The sequence below is a fragment of the Leptonychotes weddellii genome, chromosome 1 (assembly GCF_054177405.1).
Source record: "Leptonychotes weddellii isolate Sample4059 chromosome 1, ASM5417740v2, whole genome shotgun sequence".
Classification (NCBI taxonomy): Eukaryota; Metazoa; Chordata; class Mammalia; order Carnivora; family Phocidae; genus Leptonychotes; species Leptonychotes weddellii.
Window position 1 is genome coordinate 176,817,308 of NC_138369.1, and position 21,442 is coordinate 176,838,749.

Sequence of the window (21,442 nt, forward strand, 5' to 3'; positions counted from 1 at the left end):
GTCTCCTTCTCTGGGTTTTGTCTTATTTTTTCCTTTCTTCCCCTATGATCCTCTGTTTTTGTTTCTTAAATTCCACATGAGTGAAATTATATAATTGTCTTTCTCTGATTGATTTATTTCACTTCGCATAGTATCCTCTAGTTCCATCCACGTCGTTGCAAATGGGAAGATTTCATTCCTTTTGATGGCTGCATGATATTCCATTGTATATACACTATCTCTTCTTTATCCATTCATCTGTTGATGGACATCTGGGCTCTTTCCACAGTTTGGTTCTTGTGGACATTGCTGCTATAAACATTGGGGTGCAGGTGCCCCTTTGGATCACTACTTTGTATCTCTGGGGCAAATCCCTAGTAGTGCAGTTGCTGGGTCGTAGGGCAGCTCTATTTTCAACTTTTTGAGGAACCTCCATACTGCTTTCCAGAGTGGCTGCACCAGCTTGCATTCCCACCAACAGTGTAGGAGGGTTCCCCTTTCTCCGCATCCCCGCCAACGTCCGTCATTTCCTGACTTGTTAATTTTAGTATAAGGGACTTTTTAATTATTCAAGTATGAAAACACTTTTTTTTTTTTTGTCCAAACATGAAATAAAAAAAACTGTTTTGAGTAGAAATGAAGTAAACTGATGCTAACAAGGATATATCTCACACTGTTTCAAAGGACTCAAGCTCAGAAATACTATTCTCAGAAGAGCAGTACCCAGAATCAGTGACACGGTCATTGCTTATCTGATGTGTGTAGAGGCCAGTCTGTCAGTCATCCTGTTCTTTCACACCTCGCTTCTCCCCAGCACGTAGCACGTCCACACCAGTCAGGACAGGGAGAAGAAGACTCAAAGCCAATTTCCACCCTCAGATCTCATAAACAAGCAGCCCGGAGAATGTTAAGGGCTGAACACAATGAGGTTTCTGGCTCTGCCAGACATTTAACTTATTTAACCTTTTCCTGCCCTTCTCTGACGAGAATGGTGTGGAGCACGTGTCTTTGGGGTTAGTGAGAAGTTTGACTCACTGGAAATATCTGGACTTCTCTCTGATGGAAGAGACAATGGATAGGATATGGGAAAATCTGTATGTGGATCTTGGCCCTATTTAGTTTGACAGTGGGTGAGCACTTCTGTCTGGGTCTGTTTTCTCATCTACAGAATGAAAAGATCAATTTGACTGATCACTGAGATCTCTTTCAGCTCTAAAAATTCTCATACTTCTCAAGATGTATTCATTCACTTTCTCTGTTTCCTAGAAAATTACATATACTATGAGGATTACCCCCCTCCCCCCTCCATGGCCCAACACCAGAACTGCATTTTAAATGCACCTGGCTGGCTCAGTCAGTGGAGCATGCCACTCTTGATCTTGGGATTGTGAGTTTGAGCCCCACAATGGGTATAGAGATTACATAAAAATAAATTCTTAAAAAAAAATAAACGCATAAGAACTTATCTGTAAATTTTCTATTTCAGTATTTTGTATCATGGGTTTAAAAAGTCCTATTTCAGTCTTGTAGCTACTCTAATTTGTTGGGGTAACCCACGACTTCCGTGCCGTATACACTCATGGTAGTCACATGTTGGTCTGTGGGGACAAAATCCTGAAGTGTCATCACGCAGTAATTGTGATGTCACGTGATGAATCTTCTCCCCACCTCCAGTGTAACTGCATGAACTCCGGAAATGAAGATATTTCAGGTAGAAGCGAAGGGTAACAGGTTGAACATTGGAACAACCTTGTAAGCTCTCTCAGCTGTTTGGTATCATGTGATTTTCTGTGAAACTTTAAAGGTAAGACTCTTTGCTGAAAATTAGTATTAATTGCTGCTACCTGGTTTTACTTATAAGTCAGACTCTTTAAGACAAAAAAATTAGGGAATAAATGAGTTCAGGTTTTTTTAGGTTTTAGGTTTTTTTTCGAAGCAGACTTCTACCCCTTCCTTTTCATTTCTAACTTGGTAGTTTTTTTCTTTTCTTTTAAATGTTTGAGGCTAATCACATTATCTTTAAGCCAGGCATCATCGCTAGTATTATTTGACATTTCAGTACAAATTCTAAGAAGCTGAGGGAGCAGCGTACAACCCAATGCCTTGATCACAGTATTTCTAAGTCAGAATGATGAAAACCAAAACAAGAAAACAGCTGCCAAACTTGAGCACCATGCAGGAATCTAGGCTTTTTTTTTTTTTAAGAAGAGACACTTGGATGATTCTTAGTTTTAATGCCAAGCAAAATCTCCTGCTAGTTTTCTTTAACTCCTGCTTGCAAACACGCAGCCACGTTTACCTACCTCCACCACACCATGATGAATGGACGTGTACTGTTTCTTCTTCAGCATCACCAAGGTGATGACGATCACTGTTGCTATGACAACTCCACCCACCATGAGTCCAATGATGGCACCTTTGTTTGAACCTACATCTTCTGCAAAGAACACCTTGAAAACAAGACAAGAAAAAGGATTGCAATTGCAGGAGATTGCTGGAAAAGGTATGTAAAGAGTTTCAGTGTCTACCTTACACTGTAAGTTTGAGTTGGTGACCACTCCATTATTTCCATTATTTGGTGCATACTTGGAAAAAAAAAAAAATCACACATTCTAGCTACTACTTTCAACCCCCTGCCCCCATGGCCTTAGGAAGGCAAAACAGTAGCCAAGAGGAACCTGGAACCCTCCGACAGGTGGGACATCTGGTGAGAGGTGGGGTGGGGATCTACTAAAGGATGGAAAGAAAGGCATGGATCATGATTTTGAAAAGAGGTCGGCTGGGAGACCTGATGCATGACCAGTCTGCCTTAGGTGCTTTTTCAAACCCACAGATGTCCTAATTTCCTTAGAGGGACATTAATACATAGAAATAAGGCATCTGAGACAAAGGAGTTCATCCGAAGAAAAAAAGACACTTGTTACCGACTTTTAGCTGCGATCATTCAGTAGGACGGTACTGAACCTCAGAGAAGTGTAATGCTTAAAAGAGAGTTTTTTCAAAGGGAAGTAGCAGGTGATGAGATAAGAATTTTAATCGTCACACAGAACTGCTTGCTTTCTGTTTTCTCCAGAAACCCCACTCAACCTGTTGTTTTATTCTTGCTGTTCGTTTGTATTGGACATCAATGAATTTTGGAAAACACCATCAGAGATATTTATTCAGTCTGATAACTTCGCTGCACAGCATTCAGCATTCCTTCATGTTGTTTATGAAAGCAACTCACTATTTCTCCACTTTATCTACCTAACTGGAATTAAAAAAGCATGTGGCACCTTTTATAATCCTGTTATGTAAGGAGGTGATCTTCTGCCAGATCACCTGGTCCAACTATTACTAAGTATATACCACATTTATTATAGAAATTAATGAAAACAGCTCCCTAAAGAATTCTCTCGGTCTGATCTCAACACAGGAAGATGACCAATTTTCCATAGTGACAACAAACATCCCAGTGATCTGAAAAGGCAATATAAAATACGGCAGGTAGAGCTGATTTCTAAGTGTCTTACTCAGGGTATATCTGCAGCAAAACAAGAAACCGTTCATAATTATTTCCCTTTCTCAATAAATATGCTAGCTCAACATATTTATAAAAAGCAAATCATTAATTAGTTAATGATAAAAATGTGAGGTAATCAGGAATAAATGCAAGTCTGGACATCTTCCTATGCCTTTAAGAAAATACTGTAATTTTGCCATATTCATTGCACTAATTATAGTACATTATCTTATCAACGAGCTCAGTAGAGGGAGCTATTCTCCTAATTGCTGCTGCTACCATTAGTCACTGTCGCATCACAGGAGTTAGCGTAATTGTGGAGAGGGGCTTGTAGGACACAGACTCCAGAAAAATGCAAATCTGCACATTAATCTTCAGCTCCGTGCCCCACGAGCCCCCGACTCTTCAGCGGCTCCCCCAGAATTTTTTAACCTCTTCGGCATCAGCCACATCAAGATTGCCCCTGAATTCATAATAATTGAGATGGGATTAACCTGCCAGTGAAAATCATGCTTCAAAAAAACTGAAATGTTCTTGTACAAAAGAGATTATGGGAGTTGAAATGCAAATCTGAATCACAAGCCAGTTTTGGATTTGCTCCAATTATTGAGAGTGAAAAGAGGCATATGCAATACTTCACTGGCGTTTCTTCTGGAATTTACTACTTGGATTTATAAATTATATTTATGAATATTGGAAAGATATCCTCTCCCTTGAAAAAGAGCACCCATGTGCACACGCCACCCCCCCCTCCCCGATGTGCACCGTAAATGCCTGAGAGCGAGTACTTATTATTGCTAGGAGAATTTTATTACCATTTTTTTGGTTGACTACTGAATGTGCAATAAAATTGTCTTCTTTATTAATTTAACCCCCTTACTACGCATAGTGATAAGATGAAAGAAACCCTAACATAATGCAGGATATGATTTATCTGAAGCTTCTGGTAAAAGATTTTATGTAACTACGGGAGCTGCCTGTAAAAAGGATGGGTGCTCTTTGATTTGCTCCAAGTCTAACATTTGGGGGAAATAACAGTGGGTGGGAAGAGATTTTGTCCAAAAAGGAAGTTGCCGTCTTTCTTGCCCAAATCTTTCAGTGAGCAACGCTGCTGGGAACATCATGGAGTCCTGCTCACCTCCCGCCTCCACCCACCTTGGTAGAAACCCAAAGATCCTACCCCTGCAGAACTTAAAACGTGGGCGCTGGGGAAGGGACGGGAAGGAAGGGCAGAGGGAGAGACAGAGAGGCACAGGGAGATAGTTAACATATGCCAACTTCAAATCCACCTCTTATAAACCCGTCTTCCTAGAAAATAGAGGGGAAATGAATTAGAGCGGATATTGTGATATACATTAATTCCACTCTAAGCCCTGAGTGGGCTTAGCAGCCTTCTAGATGCAAAGAACTAATGTATAAAGACCCTCTTTTTCTTCTCTTTATGGGTCCATGATGACCCTCTAGGCAACTGCTTTATTCTTTTTATCTTTTCCTTCACTGGCTTTCTGGCACAGCATGAACAAGCGTGAACAGGTCATCTGGCAAGACAAACTGAGTGGCAGGAAGAGGTAAATTCTACGTACCAATTTTTGATGATGAACCTCATATCCTGAGTCATGTCGGAACTCGGCATCCATCTTCACCTCAGAGATCTCTTCCGTCTTGATGTTTGTCAAGCCTGAACCTGCAATAATCCATAAGCATCACACCATAATTAAATGACGCACGACACTCAATTCACTTTCTCTGTAAACACAAACGCTGTAACACAAAGGCTACCAAAACCTTCTTTCTAGGTCTGGAGTGAGAGGAAACAGATTAATGACTTTCTTCAAGAAAACTGACACCCTGTATTCACACCCTTAACCACTAACTATTTCAAACAAAAAGAAATTAAAGATTAAAGAAATCTGAAGTTAAAGCTTCTACTGCCTTTAAACACACATTATAATTTTTTTTTTTTTTTTAAATGGGGAAAACCAGAAGTTAAATGCTAGTTGGGAGGTTGGCAAGGATGCGTTCCCAGAATATACTAGTTTGTTTTAGGGGCTTATTGTTTAGCTGATTCTATGTCTTTTCCCATGTGTTCTCATTCTTTCAGAAAAAATAATAAAAGTCTTTAAAAATGAGCATTAATTACCTGGTGGAATCAAACTGTTACTTTAGGGCTTTGTTCCAATTACAAATAAATGATGTTCATGTATCTATGCAGTGAAGCATTGTAAAAATCATATTATTTATTTAGTTTGGTGATTTAGTTATAGATACAGAATATAATTGCCTTGTCTGCTGAATAAAGATTTGCAGCACATAATTTTAGAAAATGTTTCAGTGGGACTAACAGAATTTATAACTTACTAACTCTTCCTTCTCTATAAATTACTACATGAGTCTTACACTAATCGTAATAAATTTCATTTTTCAAGTAACAATTTAAAACTACAAAACAAAATGCAAAGTCATTTTTAAAACAAAAAAATGAAAGCACAAAATAGAAGTATCAGTTTCCATGTTGTAGCATTTATATATCCAAAGTTATAATTTTAGGATGAAAAAGGCTTTTAAAATCATGTCCTCTGCAGTATTCTCACCCAAGGGGCAAACCCTCAGCTCCTGAGTGAATGGAGAAACATCTATCCATTTGCCTCCATTTCGGATAGCTCTGCCTACAAGAATGAACAGGCTTCCTTACATCAAACCCAGATCAGTTCCCTTAAGGCATCTACGCTTGGAGCCTGTTCAACGCAGAGCAAGCCCGAAACCTCCCTTCCACCTTATAGCCTTGAGGAGGCCAGACACTCGAGGAGAGGGACCGTGTTCCTGACGGCTCTTGCTCAGGCTACACGTTACCAGGTCCTTCAGCTCCCACGGGACCTCATTTCTTGCTTTTTGTCTAGTTACTCTTAGGTGCCGTGAAACTTGTCACACACCTTGCTGAAACTGAAAAGCACAATGTCCACAACATAACCGTGTGCCAACCTCACACAAAAATGAAAAGGAGGATAATTTGACAAGACCACGGGCACCCATGCGGGTTGTGACAGATTCCCGACTCCTTGTCCAAACGTTCACAAAGCTTCCATTAAGAACTCATCTGAAAACAGAGCCGACATCAACGTCAGTCTACAGCTGGCCTGTAGACGGTCACCCTGTCTTCTCTGCTGTCCGTCTGGCAGAACTAGTCTCTTCTCCCTATCTTCCCAGCTCTCCTGCCTTCCAGGGGTCCACAGAGATCATGGAGAGCGGTTCTACCATTTCACCCTCCAGGTCTCCTAGCCTACAACCTGTCTGGGTCACAAGGACTTGGACGTGGTAGAGAGGTGTCGGAGATTTAGAATATAGCCACAAATCCGTTAATTACTCCTCCTTCCCAGAGGTGGGTCTGAATTCCCTTCTCTCAAGTGTGGACTGGATGGAGTGCCTTGCTTTTCATGAACAGACAATAGAGAAAGCGATCATGAGTTCTGAGTCTAGGTCAAAAAAGACACTGCAGCTTCCTTCTTGTTCTCTTTCTCGGATCACTTGGTCTGGGAAAGCCACCCACATGTCACGAGGACACTCAAGCAGCCCTACAAAAAGGTTCCCGCGATGAGGTATGGCGGTGTCCTGCCAACAGCCACGTGAGTGAACAGACCCACCAGAGTCAAGCTTCCACTTTGGATGGTTGCGGCTCTAGAGGGTGTCTGGATTGCAACCTCTTGGGAGGCCCGGAGCCAGGAGCACCCAGCTAATCCATGCCTGAAATCCTGATCATTACAGTAATTATAAGTAACTAAATGCTTGTTGTTTTAAGCTGCTAAGTTACGGAATTATTTGTTGCATAAGCAACAGAAAACTAGAACAAGGAGCTAGTGTTTTCTTTTTTCATCTTGATCTACCTTGGGCTTTAATTTCCTTCTTTCAGAAGATCACTCTCTCTAATATAGGCATAAAGTGGGACAGTTTCCCTTTCTCTCTCATCCTTTACCGTCCCTCACTGACCGTCCCTCAACCCCTGACCCTATCCCAAAGCTGTGGGGCTCTCTATTCTTTTTTTATTTTCTTGCTTTGAAATTATTTGCATTTTCTCATAATTTTTAACTCATTCTGACCTCTAATCTTCCTGACATTGTGTTTATCAGACTGTGATACTAATGCTCTGTTAATTTCTCATTGGCTATGTATTTTTTATCTTCCTACAGGCCCTTTTAAATCTGACACGGGGTTATAACCACAGTGATTTCTTTACAGATCACCCTTTTGCTGTCATCAGGATCTAGCAATGCAACAGTTAAAATTATATTTCTGAGACCTAAAGAAAAGTCTCTTCAATAGTCTTTTCTTTTAGATTTGTGGGACCGACAATTCGAAAAAACAGGAGCTCTCTGCTCAAAACTGTAAAAGCCCTCATTATTTCTGAAAGGAGAGTGAAAATACTTTTGGTACTCAAACCAAAATTCAAATTCGCATAACAAGTCAGAACAAAAGATAGTTAATTATAGCTCAATAGTCTGCGAGACTCTCAGGAGAAAGAGGTCCTTCTAGTTCATTTTTGTATAGCATGTGCAATCACTTAGAGAAAAGATTTTCTATACATTAAGCAAATCTCACTAAAAGGGAAGAAAAATTAGTAAGCTTGCACATAGGGAAATATCATCGGCAATAAGCTCACATAGCATGTGATGAAATGTGAAACGTGTTGTGTAGATTTAAATACATCACAGGGACCTTTTGCTTATAGGCTCATCAGGTGTGTTTTCTCTTTCTAAGCCCTGGTGTGACTCCGGGTCTCTGTGTCATGGTAAGTGAGCAGAATCTGTTCATTTGAGGGGGGAAGGAGGCATGTCCCTCATGACACCTTTCCCATGGCTTGGAGGTCAAGGACTTGGTCTCCCCTTTATGAGGCCTGGAGAAGGGTGGTAATAAATTATAGTGGAAACGGTAGCTTTCCTCTCCCTGTGAAGAGCTTGCTAATATATTTTCCTTCTTTATTTTGGTCAAATGGTGTTACTTGACCTTCAGAGCCCATTTTCCCCTGGAAGAAGACAGGGGAGTAGCTCTAATGGCCACTATGCCCAGAAATCACCACTGATAACATGCTTTCCCTACCTGACACTACATTCTAAAAGTGACGTGTCCTGGCTTTTCAGATATGAAAGACAAAGAGAAGTCACCTTCCTGGGTCATGATTACAGGCAAACCCTTTCTTTGTTTGTGTTACAGTGACAACAGCAATTACTCAACTGCCATCAACGAATGACACGCTATGACAATCCCGGGAAGGCTAAGTTTGGAAAGTCTAAAGATATAATTCAGCACACTGAACTCAAGCATGCAGTCTCCTCAAGTGCGATGTTGGAAGAACCCAACCTAATGCTATGAACATAGCAGGGAATTGGTCCAAGTGCTCGGGAGACAGACTGTAAGCACAGAAAGAGCGAGCGAGGTCTCACTACCTACCTAGCAAACAGAGCTATTCGTAAACTAGACTCTTCCTCACTTTGGATCTGATCATTCTTTCTTACCATATGGCCCTTCTTTTATTGGGGAAGCCCTCACCTCACACAGTGTAAGAAAGAAGGCTGAGCCTAGGCCATACTCTCATCTTTGAATCCTTCCCCTCTTCTTTGCCAATGGATGAGACTCAAATCTTTTGAAAGCTTTCCCGAAGCTGACCTCCAGTGCGTGCCGAGGTTAACACACCCTCGGCGAGTGCCCCGTCTGCTTACATCACGGACGCCCTGGTTTATACCTTATGTGGGTCTGTATTCCCCTGCCTTTCTAATTCCATCTCCTCTTTTAAATAGGCCAAGTGTGTTCCTCTTATTATACTTCAAGCTCCTGAGAACAGGGACCTTATCATTTCACTTCTTTTGACGCACCACAGCATTTAATGCACTGATCTTTGGGAAATACCAAAATGAAGTATTCCTGTTATGGAAACATCGTTATTGTTATAATAAAGGCTTCAGATGGCTTCTTCCCCCGACAAAACACCTCTAACTGCTTTCTAGCTCTTCCCTTAAAACAGATTGTTTTGGGGAAACGCGTGGAAATTGTTTTCATGTTACGTTTTTTAAAAAAGGGGGGGGAACCAACTTTGGTGGTATCAACCTCCCCTCCCCCAGATTTCAATTAGAACACATTGGCCTAGAGGGCCCAATGGAGGAACTTTTACAAAATTGGTTGAAAGAGTGTTTCTAATTCACTTTTTATTCTTGTAGATGAAAAGCATCTCTTCCTTAAATACAAAATAGACAGTGCCATAAAAAAAGGCCCAAGGCAAATGACCATCCACCAGCTCACTGGTCTCAGCTGGTTAGAAGGGAACTGACCCTCAGCCTTGAGCTCCACCACGAGCTGAGCAGGATGTGGATGTCAACGGGCCGGCTCCTTAAAATTCACTTGTGTGACAATGGCAATAAGGAAGACATTAGGAGAGCCCAAACTGTGTCTGACTTACTGTCACTTAAGTTCCTCTGAAAAGCCCTGAAGGCAGAGATCCATAAAACCAGCGAGAACGGCCATCAAAACGGGTCACTCCACTCTCCCTGCCGCCCTGTGGACAGCCACACAGAGGCATGATGGTGCCACAGGGCAGATTCAGAGTTCTCATCTATGGCTGTGGCTGGGGACCGAAGTGACCGGGCTGGCACTGGCAGAGAGAGGGGCCGGGTCTCTTCTTGGCCTGCCACCAACTTAACCCGAACCAGGAACCTCCATGTGTTAACATCTTCCATCAAGGTGAATTCCCTGGCCCTTGACTATCGCACGGGGTCTGTACGGGGATAAGGAAGAAGATAAACACGGGAAGGTATCCATTGTTTGTGGAGTTAAATCTCTCTAGAATATACAGCCATGTCAACTCAGTAACTACTGCCTTTGATTCATGGAAAACAATGGGTACTGTTCGTTGGGCAGAGTTGTGCGTAAAGTCAAAAACCAGGCTCGCGTGCCCTTCTGTTGTGGGTGGCACTGATTTTTAAAACAGCTTGAGATACAGGCTGAATACAGAGCAAAGGGTCAAAGTGTATTTCTTCTTAATGCTGGGGGAACTGTAAAAAAAAAAATTTTTTTTTTTGGTCTATTTTTCAGTGTTAATGGGAATTTTAAATGGTAACAAAAAGAAAAGACTTGTATACAAAACTATGCACATACATCCTTTCTGTCATTTTAGTTACTCATGGAGAGTTAAGTCCATACAACCCACGAAAAAGAAAATGTAAATATTTCTAGGCTCTAGAGGTAGTCCCGTTCTGGTATTTTTAGGAAGTCACATCTACATGAGAAACTGATTGAAGTTTGAGCCCAATTCAGTCAGAAGAGGACCCGTCTGCACACCAAACAAGAAGGGAAGGATGAGATATTCAAAGTGGAAACGACATTGTCACCAGACAGAGTGTGCATCTGTGTGGTTTTCCATTTTTGAGGACAGAGAGGTCTATATACTCTTCTCCACTTAAAAAAAAAATCCCATAAGTTGGAAGGGCTCTTTTATTGTTTGAAAAGGAAAGCTCAGAAAGAAAAACAGATTACTTCAACAGGAAATTGGAAAAAAAAGTGTAAGGAAAAGCAAAGGGAATTTTTGGGAAGTCTGGTTTCCAAGGTCATTTCAAATCCTCTCCCTTAGTATCTGCAGTTGAGAGAGGCTAATAGCAAAGAGCGGGGACGGCGGGTGCTCGAGCTCAAGCGCAAGATGCTGAGAGGTAGAAGGGAACCGGGTTATACCTGGTCGGGTGGTCAGTCCTCGGTCGGCAGCAGGGCGGGCGTCAACAGGCTCAACTGGGCACAGGAAGCAAGATACACGGAAAGCAAACAAGACAAATCAAGATGGTGAGTTGTGGCTCCTGAACATAGAGCAGGGAAAAGCATGTGAAATACATAAGTTATAAAAAAGGAACAGGTGGAAAAGAACCACAGTGAGTTAATCCCAAGTATCAGGGAATGGGAGGGGGACCACTTTGAAAGGCTTATCGTAACTGATGGGCCAATCCTACTCCTTAGGTTTTCTAATAAAAGCACTCACCAGGATACGCAGCAACATCAAAGAAGAGGGGATGGGGAGTGTGGAATTACCTCTCATCGAGTTTAGGGATGGTTTCTTGGCTTTTGATCAGAAATAAAATACAATATACCCAGCCTGGTGGAAAATCTTGAAGATACCTCCTTTTACAACTGTCCGATCTTATTTTACAGTTAATTAACTACAAAAGGACTCCCATTAAATCCCCAGGGGAAATGCAAATATGAACTTATCAGCAGAGGAAAGTCTCACCACATAATCTGCCATTTAGTGCACCAAATTTGCTCCCATTTTGAGGGTAAAAGAAGTAAACTAGAGAGTCAGCCTCTCTCTCTCTAATTTTAAAGGCTGGTTATTAACAGACGACATACAGTTGTCATGTGTGAAATGTGAGTACTTCCTTTTGTATTTCTCAACTTCCACAATCGTCCCTTTGTGAGAATTCTGGGCCGGCCCCAAAGGAAGCCTTGCAGGTGGTACCACGGTGCCCGTCATTGCTTACCATTAGCTGGCATTTCCTAAGTGCTTCTGAATCTCAGAAAATATTAACTTGAATTTAGACTGGTCTTTGAAGAAACAGGCAAGGGAGAGAAACAAAGCTTTAAGGATTAATAAACGGACAAGGGGCAAATGAAGCCGAGGGAGGGGAAAAGCCCTTTGGGTAAGGCCTGGGAAATACAAGGTAAGAAGGTAAGGAAAGGTGAGCAAAGATGTCCAGGGGAAGATAAGGTGTGCTCGATGGGCTGGCTTCTGGATGAGCAGTTTCAGGAAGACCATCCAGCTTACTGATGCACACAGCTTGGCATTCCCAGGGGAGATTACAAACCCAATCGATCCTGAATGTCACATGCTGGCAGAACGGTGAGGGAGAAGAGAACGGCAGGAAGTCAAGCCTTCAAATTATGAAAAAAAATCAGGTTTCTGAGAATACTAAGACATTTGGATGAATCCAAAGAGCAACGTGGTTTGGGCCTTTGTTATGCAGGGTGGTGGCATGACATTCGCACCCAAGCAACTCTGGGCGAACGGCCACTTCTGAGGCTGTTTCTTCATACATAAAATAGCCTCTTCTCATTGTAGTGAGAAACAAATCAATTTCAAAACCTGTTTCAGAAATGCTCCAATACTATGAAACTGCATTTATTAAATCTTCCCTAACAACTCTTGCTGAGAGGAGGATTAATTTCTACTACTTTACTGCTACGATAGGTTTAAGACATCCTGCTGCAACTCACACATACGTTTGAATGACATAGATTCTCTGTGTTTCGCCTTTTCCCCATCTGCAACAGTATTTAGTGAGGGTAGTAACTCCTCGTAAAATAGAGTTAACGGAGGGATTATTGTATTTTTTGAGAATTTCCTCACGAGAGCGCCAGTGGTGCTTCAGTTGAAGAGAACAGCATGCCCGAGCACACTCATGGGGCAAAAAAGGAACTCGAAGCGGGGATCCTATTCCTCAATGGCTAAATCATCAGAAACTGTATTTGACTCATGAGGGAATCAGCAGTTAATCTGTGGTTTAAATACAGGCTGAAGAGCTGCTAATTGGTCCCAGGGTCCACTTTAAAGCCACCATTGATTTACTCTGTGATCTTGGGCAAGCCAAATTCTTTCCAATCCTTGGTTTTGTCATAAGTAAACATGGTTTTTCCAGGGCTCAAATGTGCACACATATGCACAAGAACCTTACAAATGATAAAGCACTATTCCACAATTCCTTAAAGAAATACAGAAAAAGCATCAAATGTATAGACAAAAAAAAAAAAAAAAAGTCTGAAAGATATTACCACAAAAAGTTATCATTGGTTATTTCTGGGTGAGGAGATTATTTCTAGAAACTTCTCTGCCTTTTCTTCCCCATGTGCATGTATTGTTTGAAAACAGTAATAAAACCTGGTCTGTTTTTTAGGAAGGTGAAACAATTAATAGTTTTATTGACTTAAACCCTAAGCCTGCTTTAACAGTTTGAGGCTGATTTAGTATGAATTAATATTCAGAAAGTAACTCCTGTGTTGAGTGAGCGGACATCTATCAATTTTTTTAAAAGACAATTAGGACATCGTTGCCAGAAATGCGCACATACATCTACAAGACAAAGTGGTGCATTATTTCCCAGTCCGACACAAATACTTTCTAATTTTCCAAAATGAACTATTGCTTGTTTTACTAGAAGGTGACATCAATATAGTGTTCAAAACATTTTACAGTAGCTGTTTAGTAAATTAAAAATAAGAAAGAGGTCATCTTAAAGGATGATAAACTTAGGCAGAAATGTGTTATTCCCATGCCTTCAATAGTTTTGAATCAAACCTTCCCCTAAGAGAGGAGAGAAACAGAATGATTCACATTCTGGGGCTTGAGTTTGTTCTCATGCTGCTTATTGTAACAGACCAGTTCTAAGCTGAATGCTGCCGAGCACCGCCTGCCACCAGGCCAAAGGGAATGGAAGAATCAGCAGGAAAATGGGCCGGAAAATAACATTATTTATTTTCAATTCCAGCACTTATTTATGTATTTATTTTTTTAAAAGATTTTTAAAATTTATTTATTTTAGAGAGAGAGGGTGTATGTGAGTGGGGGAGGGGGCAGAGGAAATGGGAGAGAGAATCTCAAGCAGACTCCCAACTGAGTGGGGAGCCTGACTCGGGGCTTGATCTCACGACCCTGAGATCACAACCTGAGCTGTACTGAAGAGTTAGACGCTTAACCGACTGAGCCACCCAGGTGCCTCTCAATTTTAGCATTTAAAGAGATTTGGTCATTGCTTCTTTATTAGGCTAATTAGAAATATACCAGCGGGCAACGGCACTTTGCAATTATAAATATACAGTCTTATAACACCTGTTGTGGTCTTTGAGAATATTATAGCATTTCACGTATGTATTCTATACAAGGAAGCTGACTGTTGTCCACTCCATGGCTCGCCTGCTCAGGCAATCGGGATCAAGCAGAACAAACACAGATGCCTTTAGCCAGAAAACTTCACGATCCATGGGAACAACAGTTTGATAAATAACAGCTTCACTTTTGGTTATCCGGTTGAGTTTCGTGGATATGAAAAAAACCACAAAAAAAATCCCTCAAGGCAAACCGTAGCTGGTCAAAGAGCCTAAAATATCAGAAAACTGTGATATGCTTAGTTTTTCAATATAAATTAAAACAAGGCCTGGGTGTCTGACCCTCTCTCTGGACTCGACTGACTGGTCTTAAGAAAAAGCAATAAATTGTTGGTAAGCGTCTGAAGCTATGATGATAAGGACTGCATGAACAATGAAAGGAAATCCTTTGAGAATTTTAGGTATTTTCAGTGGCTCCGTGCGTGAGCATGTGTCTGAGACATTCACAAGGAACAAGGCCCTGGGGAGAGGGAAGAAGGGGAGGAGATGGGGAGGGCAGAAAGGGGGAGATTTTAGGACTGGGTCATTATATGGCTTGTTATAGTCATTAATTTTTAAGGATATACTGTTTGGACTATAGGGTGACTCTCCCTGAGTCGCTGGTAATAAGATCCTGATTCTATAGAAAAAACAAATGAACGAACGAAGGAACAAAAGGAACGAAGGAAGGAAGGAAGGAGGGAGGGAGGAAGGGAGGGAGGGAGGGAGGAAGGAAAATAAAGGAAAGGAAAGAAAAGAAAGAAAAAGCCACACTAAATATTTACTGTGTTGTAGATACTTTGCCTGCCATCTCACTTAATGCTCATACCTTATCTCTGAATTAAGAATTATTGTCACCTTTGTTTTACAGACCAGGAAATAGCCACAGAGACTCTCTAACTTGCTCACCACACCCAGCAGAGCTGGAATTTAAACTCTGATGATCCACACCATTCAGGACTGTGGGGTAGCTACTATTCTGTGGGATGGTGGGGATGTGAAGGGGTTCTTGGTTGTTACCACGAATACAGGGCAAGGGAGGACATTACTGGCTTCCAGGGGATGGGGACCGAGGATGCTAGGTGCTGTGCACAGGGCAATCCCACACGAATAAAAATAGCTCTACATCCTCTATGATTTCCTAACTTCCTGCTGGACATTTGTTTATCTATGATTATGTGAGTCTATAGCGTAACTCAGTTGAATATATAAACACAAAGCATTTTTTGCATAGTTCTTATTGTAACCTGGATACACTAAGAGCTCATCACCGGGTACAATGAGGGAAGATTGTTTTCGTTAGAGCCTTCCCAAGAGTTCTTCGCTATGTCAGGAAATCATCCACTGTTGCTCACAGAACCTGAATCGTGGAATCAGCCCTTGTGTCAGTCTACATTTGTATCTGTCACATCCATACAGGACAAACTCCTGATCACGTCACTCTTTCCACTAGCAGTCAAGCCTGAATACTTATGCGTTGAAACACTTACTATAAATTACATCCATTATATTGATTTTTCCCCTGAAACACTGTCAGTCCGTTTTATTTTAAGATTCACTGTTAAGGAGGCTTTTCAAAATGTTATGAAAGGAGTGTTGGGTCTGATTAACAGTCAGAACCAGAACCCAAGCTCTGAGATCCTCAATATTCTTGCCTTGTAATACTTTCATGTAAGATTTTGCTTTATCGGGCGCCTGGGTGGCTCAGTTGGTTAAGCGACTGCCTTCGGCTCGCGTCATGATCCTGGAGTCCCGGGATCGAGTCCCGCATCGGGCTCCCTGCTCAGCGGGGGGTCTGCTTCTCCCTCTGACCCTCTTCCCTCTCGTGCTCTCTGTCTCTCATTCTCTCTCTCTCAAATAAATAAAATAAATAAAATCTTTAAAAAAAAAAGATTTTGCTTTATCAATGACAGGTCTTTATTTAACAAGAGTATCAGCTCTTCTGATGAGGCTTGGGCAATGTGAGCAGCTGGGTCCTGGTCAAGGGTCCGGAGGCACTCAATCAAGGACTTTGCCCAAAGGGCATCTTGGCAGCACCCAAGGGCCCAGGGGGGGTGTCCATATGCACAAGCACAGACAGTCTCCTAGGACCCATGGCGGACAGGCCACTCTCAGAGTCTCCTCCTGAGTGGGGGTGTTTAAAGTCCATTGCTCTTCTGGGGTCTCTAAAATCTCTTGTGCTTAGCCTTCCAAAAACTGATCACTTTGGAGAAACCCAGTAGTGAACCCAAACTTCTTTCTTTCTTGGGTTATCGGGCAAGTGTTGGGGGGAGAATCACTGCTTGCCTCCTAACTTGGACCAAGACTTCCTTCTTATTTGATTTGGGAGGATAGTCAAGGGGTAGAAGACCAGGAAAACGGGGGACCTATTGCCAGTGGCATCAGAGTTTGCATTTTAGGAAGCAGGTTTGGTAAAACAGTTCCTCCCTCTACTTCTCCTTAAAAAGAACAACCAATATCCTTGCATTTCTTTTCCCTAAACAGAGTGGGTCAGTTTGGCTACTATTTAAAAATTTTAATATAAGCCAAATGTTTACTAGAATGCATATACTTTTTAATGGAGACCAAATATATTCATATATACATATGAAGTCAACATGAAATGCCTGGAGCACATAAAGGAAGATTTATTTAACTGTTGGTATTATTTATACTACAAATATGACAAATGCAAAGTTAAATTTACCTCATTAAAGATACCAAGGAAATGCGGTATTCATATTAAGCAGTTAAGCTCTCAGTAAGAGTGAAAAAGTAAAGAGAAAATCTGAAAATCAGGAAACGCAACACCTTCTAGAAGAATATACACAATTTTGCTATTCTTGGTGCTATGTGGCACCAAGATCATCGCATTTCACTGTATTCATTAAGTTTGAAGAAGCTAACATAAACAGGGCTGAGTGTTTTCGTTGTTGTTGTTCTTCTAAAAACTCTATATAGCCCACATTTGTATAGGATTCACAACATTTAAGGGAAATACCAAGTATTACATCAAACATACACAGTAATTTCTATACATTAATTTTTACTCTGCTAATGTAGCTTACTTTGCTTTCTAAATCTTTCCATAAACTTTACCATAAATAAATTACAATTTCTAGTTTTTATTATTTTTGGGTGTGTGTGTGTGTGTGATCATAAAAATTCAGGTAGGCTCCGAAACAGGTTTTATCCTACTTTTCCAAAATCAACAAGTAATGGAAAATATTAAATGGGAACATTTTACTTATAGAAACTACGTATTTGAAAGATGTGAAAAGGTCTCCGATTACGAGAAAGTGATAGGAAGTTCTTTGTAAATTATAATTTTAGAATCACTGCAGTTGAATAAATTCTCAAAGGCAGGGGTAATTTTTAACAAAGAACAGTCTAATCTATACATTTAAATTCTTTTTTCATAAAAAGCTAAGGGTTGGACATAAATGACAAACATTTAACATTATTTGGTAAAAAGGGCATTAAGGGTTGTAATTTTCTACCAAAGGAAGTTTGTCAGACTTCAGTCCGATGTGGGACCTACTTCTCCCTGAATTAAACAGCTCCTTTAACAGCACATTGAGCCCTTTATACCAAGTAATTTTTCCTGTTAAGGGAAAAGAGGAAATCTAGTGTGCGTTCAATTTACAAATGAGACTGGACATTTTCCACAAAGAATTTTCATTAGTAACTGAATGATGAGGATTTTAAAAAACCAAAATGGATCCACCTATTAAAAAAATGGTACAGTCAGCACTCTCTTATTAATAAATTTAATAAGGAAGTTACCCTCGTAACTGAAGTTCTTCAATTTTTAGAAGTCTTTAAATTTTTTCTCTATGTCAGAATTGTTTTTATAAATGGTAAAGTGTTAATTACTTTTATGTTACAAATGAGTAGCTGGTATTACTACTATAAGGTGCACTTTTTTCAAATTAATGCAACAAATTTGGGGTGATTACTCACATGGAAATTGTCCACAGAAAGATTTTCTGTAATGGTTCTTCAAGAAAAAACTTCTGTAGTACACTTAAGGTCTGAAACTGAGCTCAAATTTAGTCTGAGGTGTATACTGACTGCATTTTGAGGTATCTTCACTATAAATAGTCATGTTACAGTTATTACCACTATCTGAACTTGCCACTCTCATAAAGACACTCACAGGTAAAATCTGGTGTTCTTAAAAAAAGTTCTATTAGTGTTGAGAAATCAAGGTGTTCCTGTGTTTGAAACTGTGTACTTCTGAACATGTAAAAATGTTTATGGAATAAAAAGAACTAAAAGATGTTGTCTCATTAAGAGATACTACTCAGAAGTTTCTGCTAAGAAATCCCTGTGAAAGAAATCATCCAATGTGCAAATTTGTTGACAGAGAAAATCCTCTCTGAGCTATCATAGGACAAAACATGTAGATTGATTCGCTTCTGAACTCTGAGAGCTGCCTTAAATTTAACTTTCTAAACACAAAGTTGCTTACATCTTCAGCAAAATTACATTTTATTTGTAGGTGGTTCTTTATCTTTGCCTGTAACATTCGGTGCAATCTGAAACTTAATGCACTAGAATAAATAACCAGCAAAGACTATTTCAAATCTCCGTTTCTGCAGGCCTCATGAAAACTTCTCCCCGCGGGAGAAAAACTGACATAATTTCATCCCCTGTCTGTTTGCTCTGAAGGTGAGCCTAGACTGTCTGCTGCCTCATAAACACACACTGAATATTGTTCTTTTTTTTTTTCCAGAAGCAACGAAATACCTCTTGGTGAGAGAGTATTTTGTTTTTCGAATGCATATAAGAAGTCACCACTCAAGAATATCAGAAAGATGTATATACACATAGACCGGAATGTTCTTGTTCTCACTGGGGCCTCTTACCTTCATTTTCTGTATTGGCTGGCACCGAGTCGACCCCAAAAGGATGCCAGGGTTGGAGATCGTCCAGGCCGAACTCCCCATTCACGGGAAGAAGCTCCACGGTGGTTTTCGTTTCTGTCAAAGACGGCATGAGGGCATCGTTTCCGTAACTGATTCTTGGTTCACTGATCATGTTGGCCAAGACGTCATCTGAGTAGTTCTGCTCTTTCTGAAGCAGCTCATCTAAACAGAACAGAGCCATATGTGTGGTGGGTCACAGCAACACGCAGGACTGCCGCAGCGGCTACCATTTCCTGTCAGCCAGACGCAACCTGAACTGCTCTGCACACACGATCTCATGCACAGCCAGGAGGTGGGTACCACCATCGGCTCCATCTGACAGATGTGAAAACTGAGGCCTGTGGCAGCTGAGGCACTTATGTAAAACCACAGCAAGTGCCCAAGGCAGGATGTGAGCCGAGAGAGATTGGCTGCCACCTAGGCTGCGGCTTCCGAACAGCTGTACCACTCCTCCCCACGATGAAGGACCTCAAGAGTGAAATCTCCCCTTCCTCCTCGGACACAGGCTCTGGTATCCTGTGATCACAGGGGAATCAACAGCGTGCTCTGCTGAGCTGTGTGCCGGGATGTGGTGGCAGTGTGCAAGGGACAGTCACTTTCATGCTGGAGGATGTAGTCCAGCGAGTCCCCCGTCTGTCCTTGAACACGTGTAAGGACAAGAGAAGTGTAACTGGGTGGCAGCCTGCTCCATTCTTGAACAGTTCTCACTGTTTTGCCGTGAACAAATCTGCCTTCCCCCAAAGCCCCCTAGGTGCTGCATGATCTATGTCCTGAGGCAACAGAGAGGCAGTCCCCTTGCCCTCCCAGCGGTGGCCTCGCACACATGAAGCTCTGCTGCAGCCCGCTCCGCTGGGGGCGAAACCTCCCTGCCTCCCAGCATCTGTCTTGCCCTCTTGAGCCAAATTTCCTGCCTCTTCCCGCTGCCGTTTCTCTTCAAAAAATGCTATCAGTTACCAACACCCCCTTTTTAAAGATTACTTATTTATTTGACAGAGAGCGAGCGAGCGAGCACACAAGCAGGAGGAGCGGGAGAGAGAGAAGCAGGCTCCCTGCAGAGCAGGGAGCCCGACATAGGGTTCAAACCCAGGACCCCGGGATCATGACCTGAGCCGAAGGCAGATGCTTAACGACTGAGCCACCCAGGCGTCCCTCAGTTACTCCTTTTAAAAAACGGACTAAATAAAACCAACTTTATGGAACATAATTGACTGATCTAGACTCGTGAAGATTCCTACATTATACATTTCATTACTGCAATGCATTTTTACTGGAAAAGAGAGTTGGGAATATAACTTTGTACTGATTGGAATCATTGCTTTAAATACGGGGTTATAACAAGATTTGTGACTCTCCTATAATTCCACCACAGGTCACCAGGTTTTTCTCTGGAATATATTTTTTAAAATTAGACACCCACGAATAGCATGTGTGCTATTAAAAATGATAATTAATCAGAATACCTCATCTCCCAATCATACCTCTGTCAAGAGTTCACTGTATTATATATTTCAGACCAATCACTGGTTAGTATTGTTGCTGCAGAAAATGAAGAAAATAAAATCAGGATTTAAATTTGATTTGTAGGGGCGCCTGGGTGGCTCAGTTGGTTAAGCGACTGCCTTTGGCTCAGGTCATGATCCTGGAGTCCCAGGATCGAGTCCCGCATCAGGCTCCCTGGTCAGCAGGGAGTCTGCTTCTCCCTCTTCCCTCCCCCCCCTCATGTGCTCTCTCTTTCTCTCTCTCATTCTCTCTCTCTCAAATAAATAAAATCTTTAAAAAAAAATAAATTTGATTTGTAATATTTTCCTATCATCCTTCACCATTCTCTTTTAAATTGAAAAAAAATTTTTACCTGAAAAAATTCTGCTCCAACAGGTCAATTAAAACAATTTGATAGAAGAGCATTAAAGCATGAGATTAATATCCTTCTATGGAGTCAATTTTATTGCGAGATACCATTTTAAATGATGAAATCCCAAGACAATCAGTCCTTCTGAAGTCTAATTGGAGTTATAATATATAGCTATTTGCTGCAGCACCATTCTAAAATTCAATATTTGATGCTTGTAATGACCTTTCCCATGCAGATGAAAGGGCCCCATTAGATTTATCCCAACTTTTTCAGGTCTTACACAGTCATGGGTAATGGCTAATAACTTAGCCAATGTCT

General features: G+C 41.3%; 2 protein-coding genes across 9 annotated transcripts in view; one reads left to right on the plus strand and one right to left on the minus strand.

The window, feature by feature from the left end:
* Positions 1-21,442, plus strand: part of JAM2 (junctional adhesion molecule 2) — a 427,760-nt gene that overhangs the window by 207,823 nt on the left and 198,495 nt on the right. The window lies entirely within an intron of this gene.
* Positions 1-21,442, minus strand: part of APP (amyloid beta precursor protein) — a 257,221-nt gene that overhangs the window by 8,594 nt on the left and 227,185 nt on the right. For 4 of the 8 annotated variants that reach the window (XM_081802282.1, XM_081802272.1, XM_081802252.1 and 1 more), the window contains 4 exons: positions 19,213-19,434; positions 11,189-11,242; positions 5,065-5,165; positions 2,283-2,429 (listed from right to left, as the gene is read on the minus strand). In XM_081802282.1, the coding sequence (XP_081658408.1) occupies positions 2,283-2,429; positions 5,065-5,165; positions 11,189-11,242; positions 19,213-19,434 (524 nt within the window). The remainder of the gene's footprint in view (positions 1-2,282; positions 2,430-5,064; positions 5,166-11,188; positions 11,243-19,212; positions 19,435-21,442) is intronic. The other 4 variants (XM_081802287.1, XM_081802278.1, XM_081802256.1 and 1 more) reach the window with 1 other exon arrangement.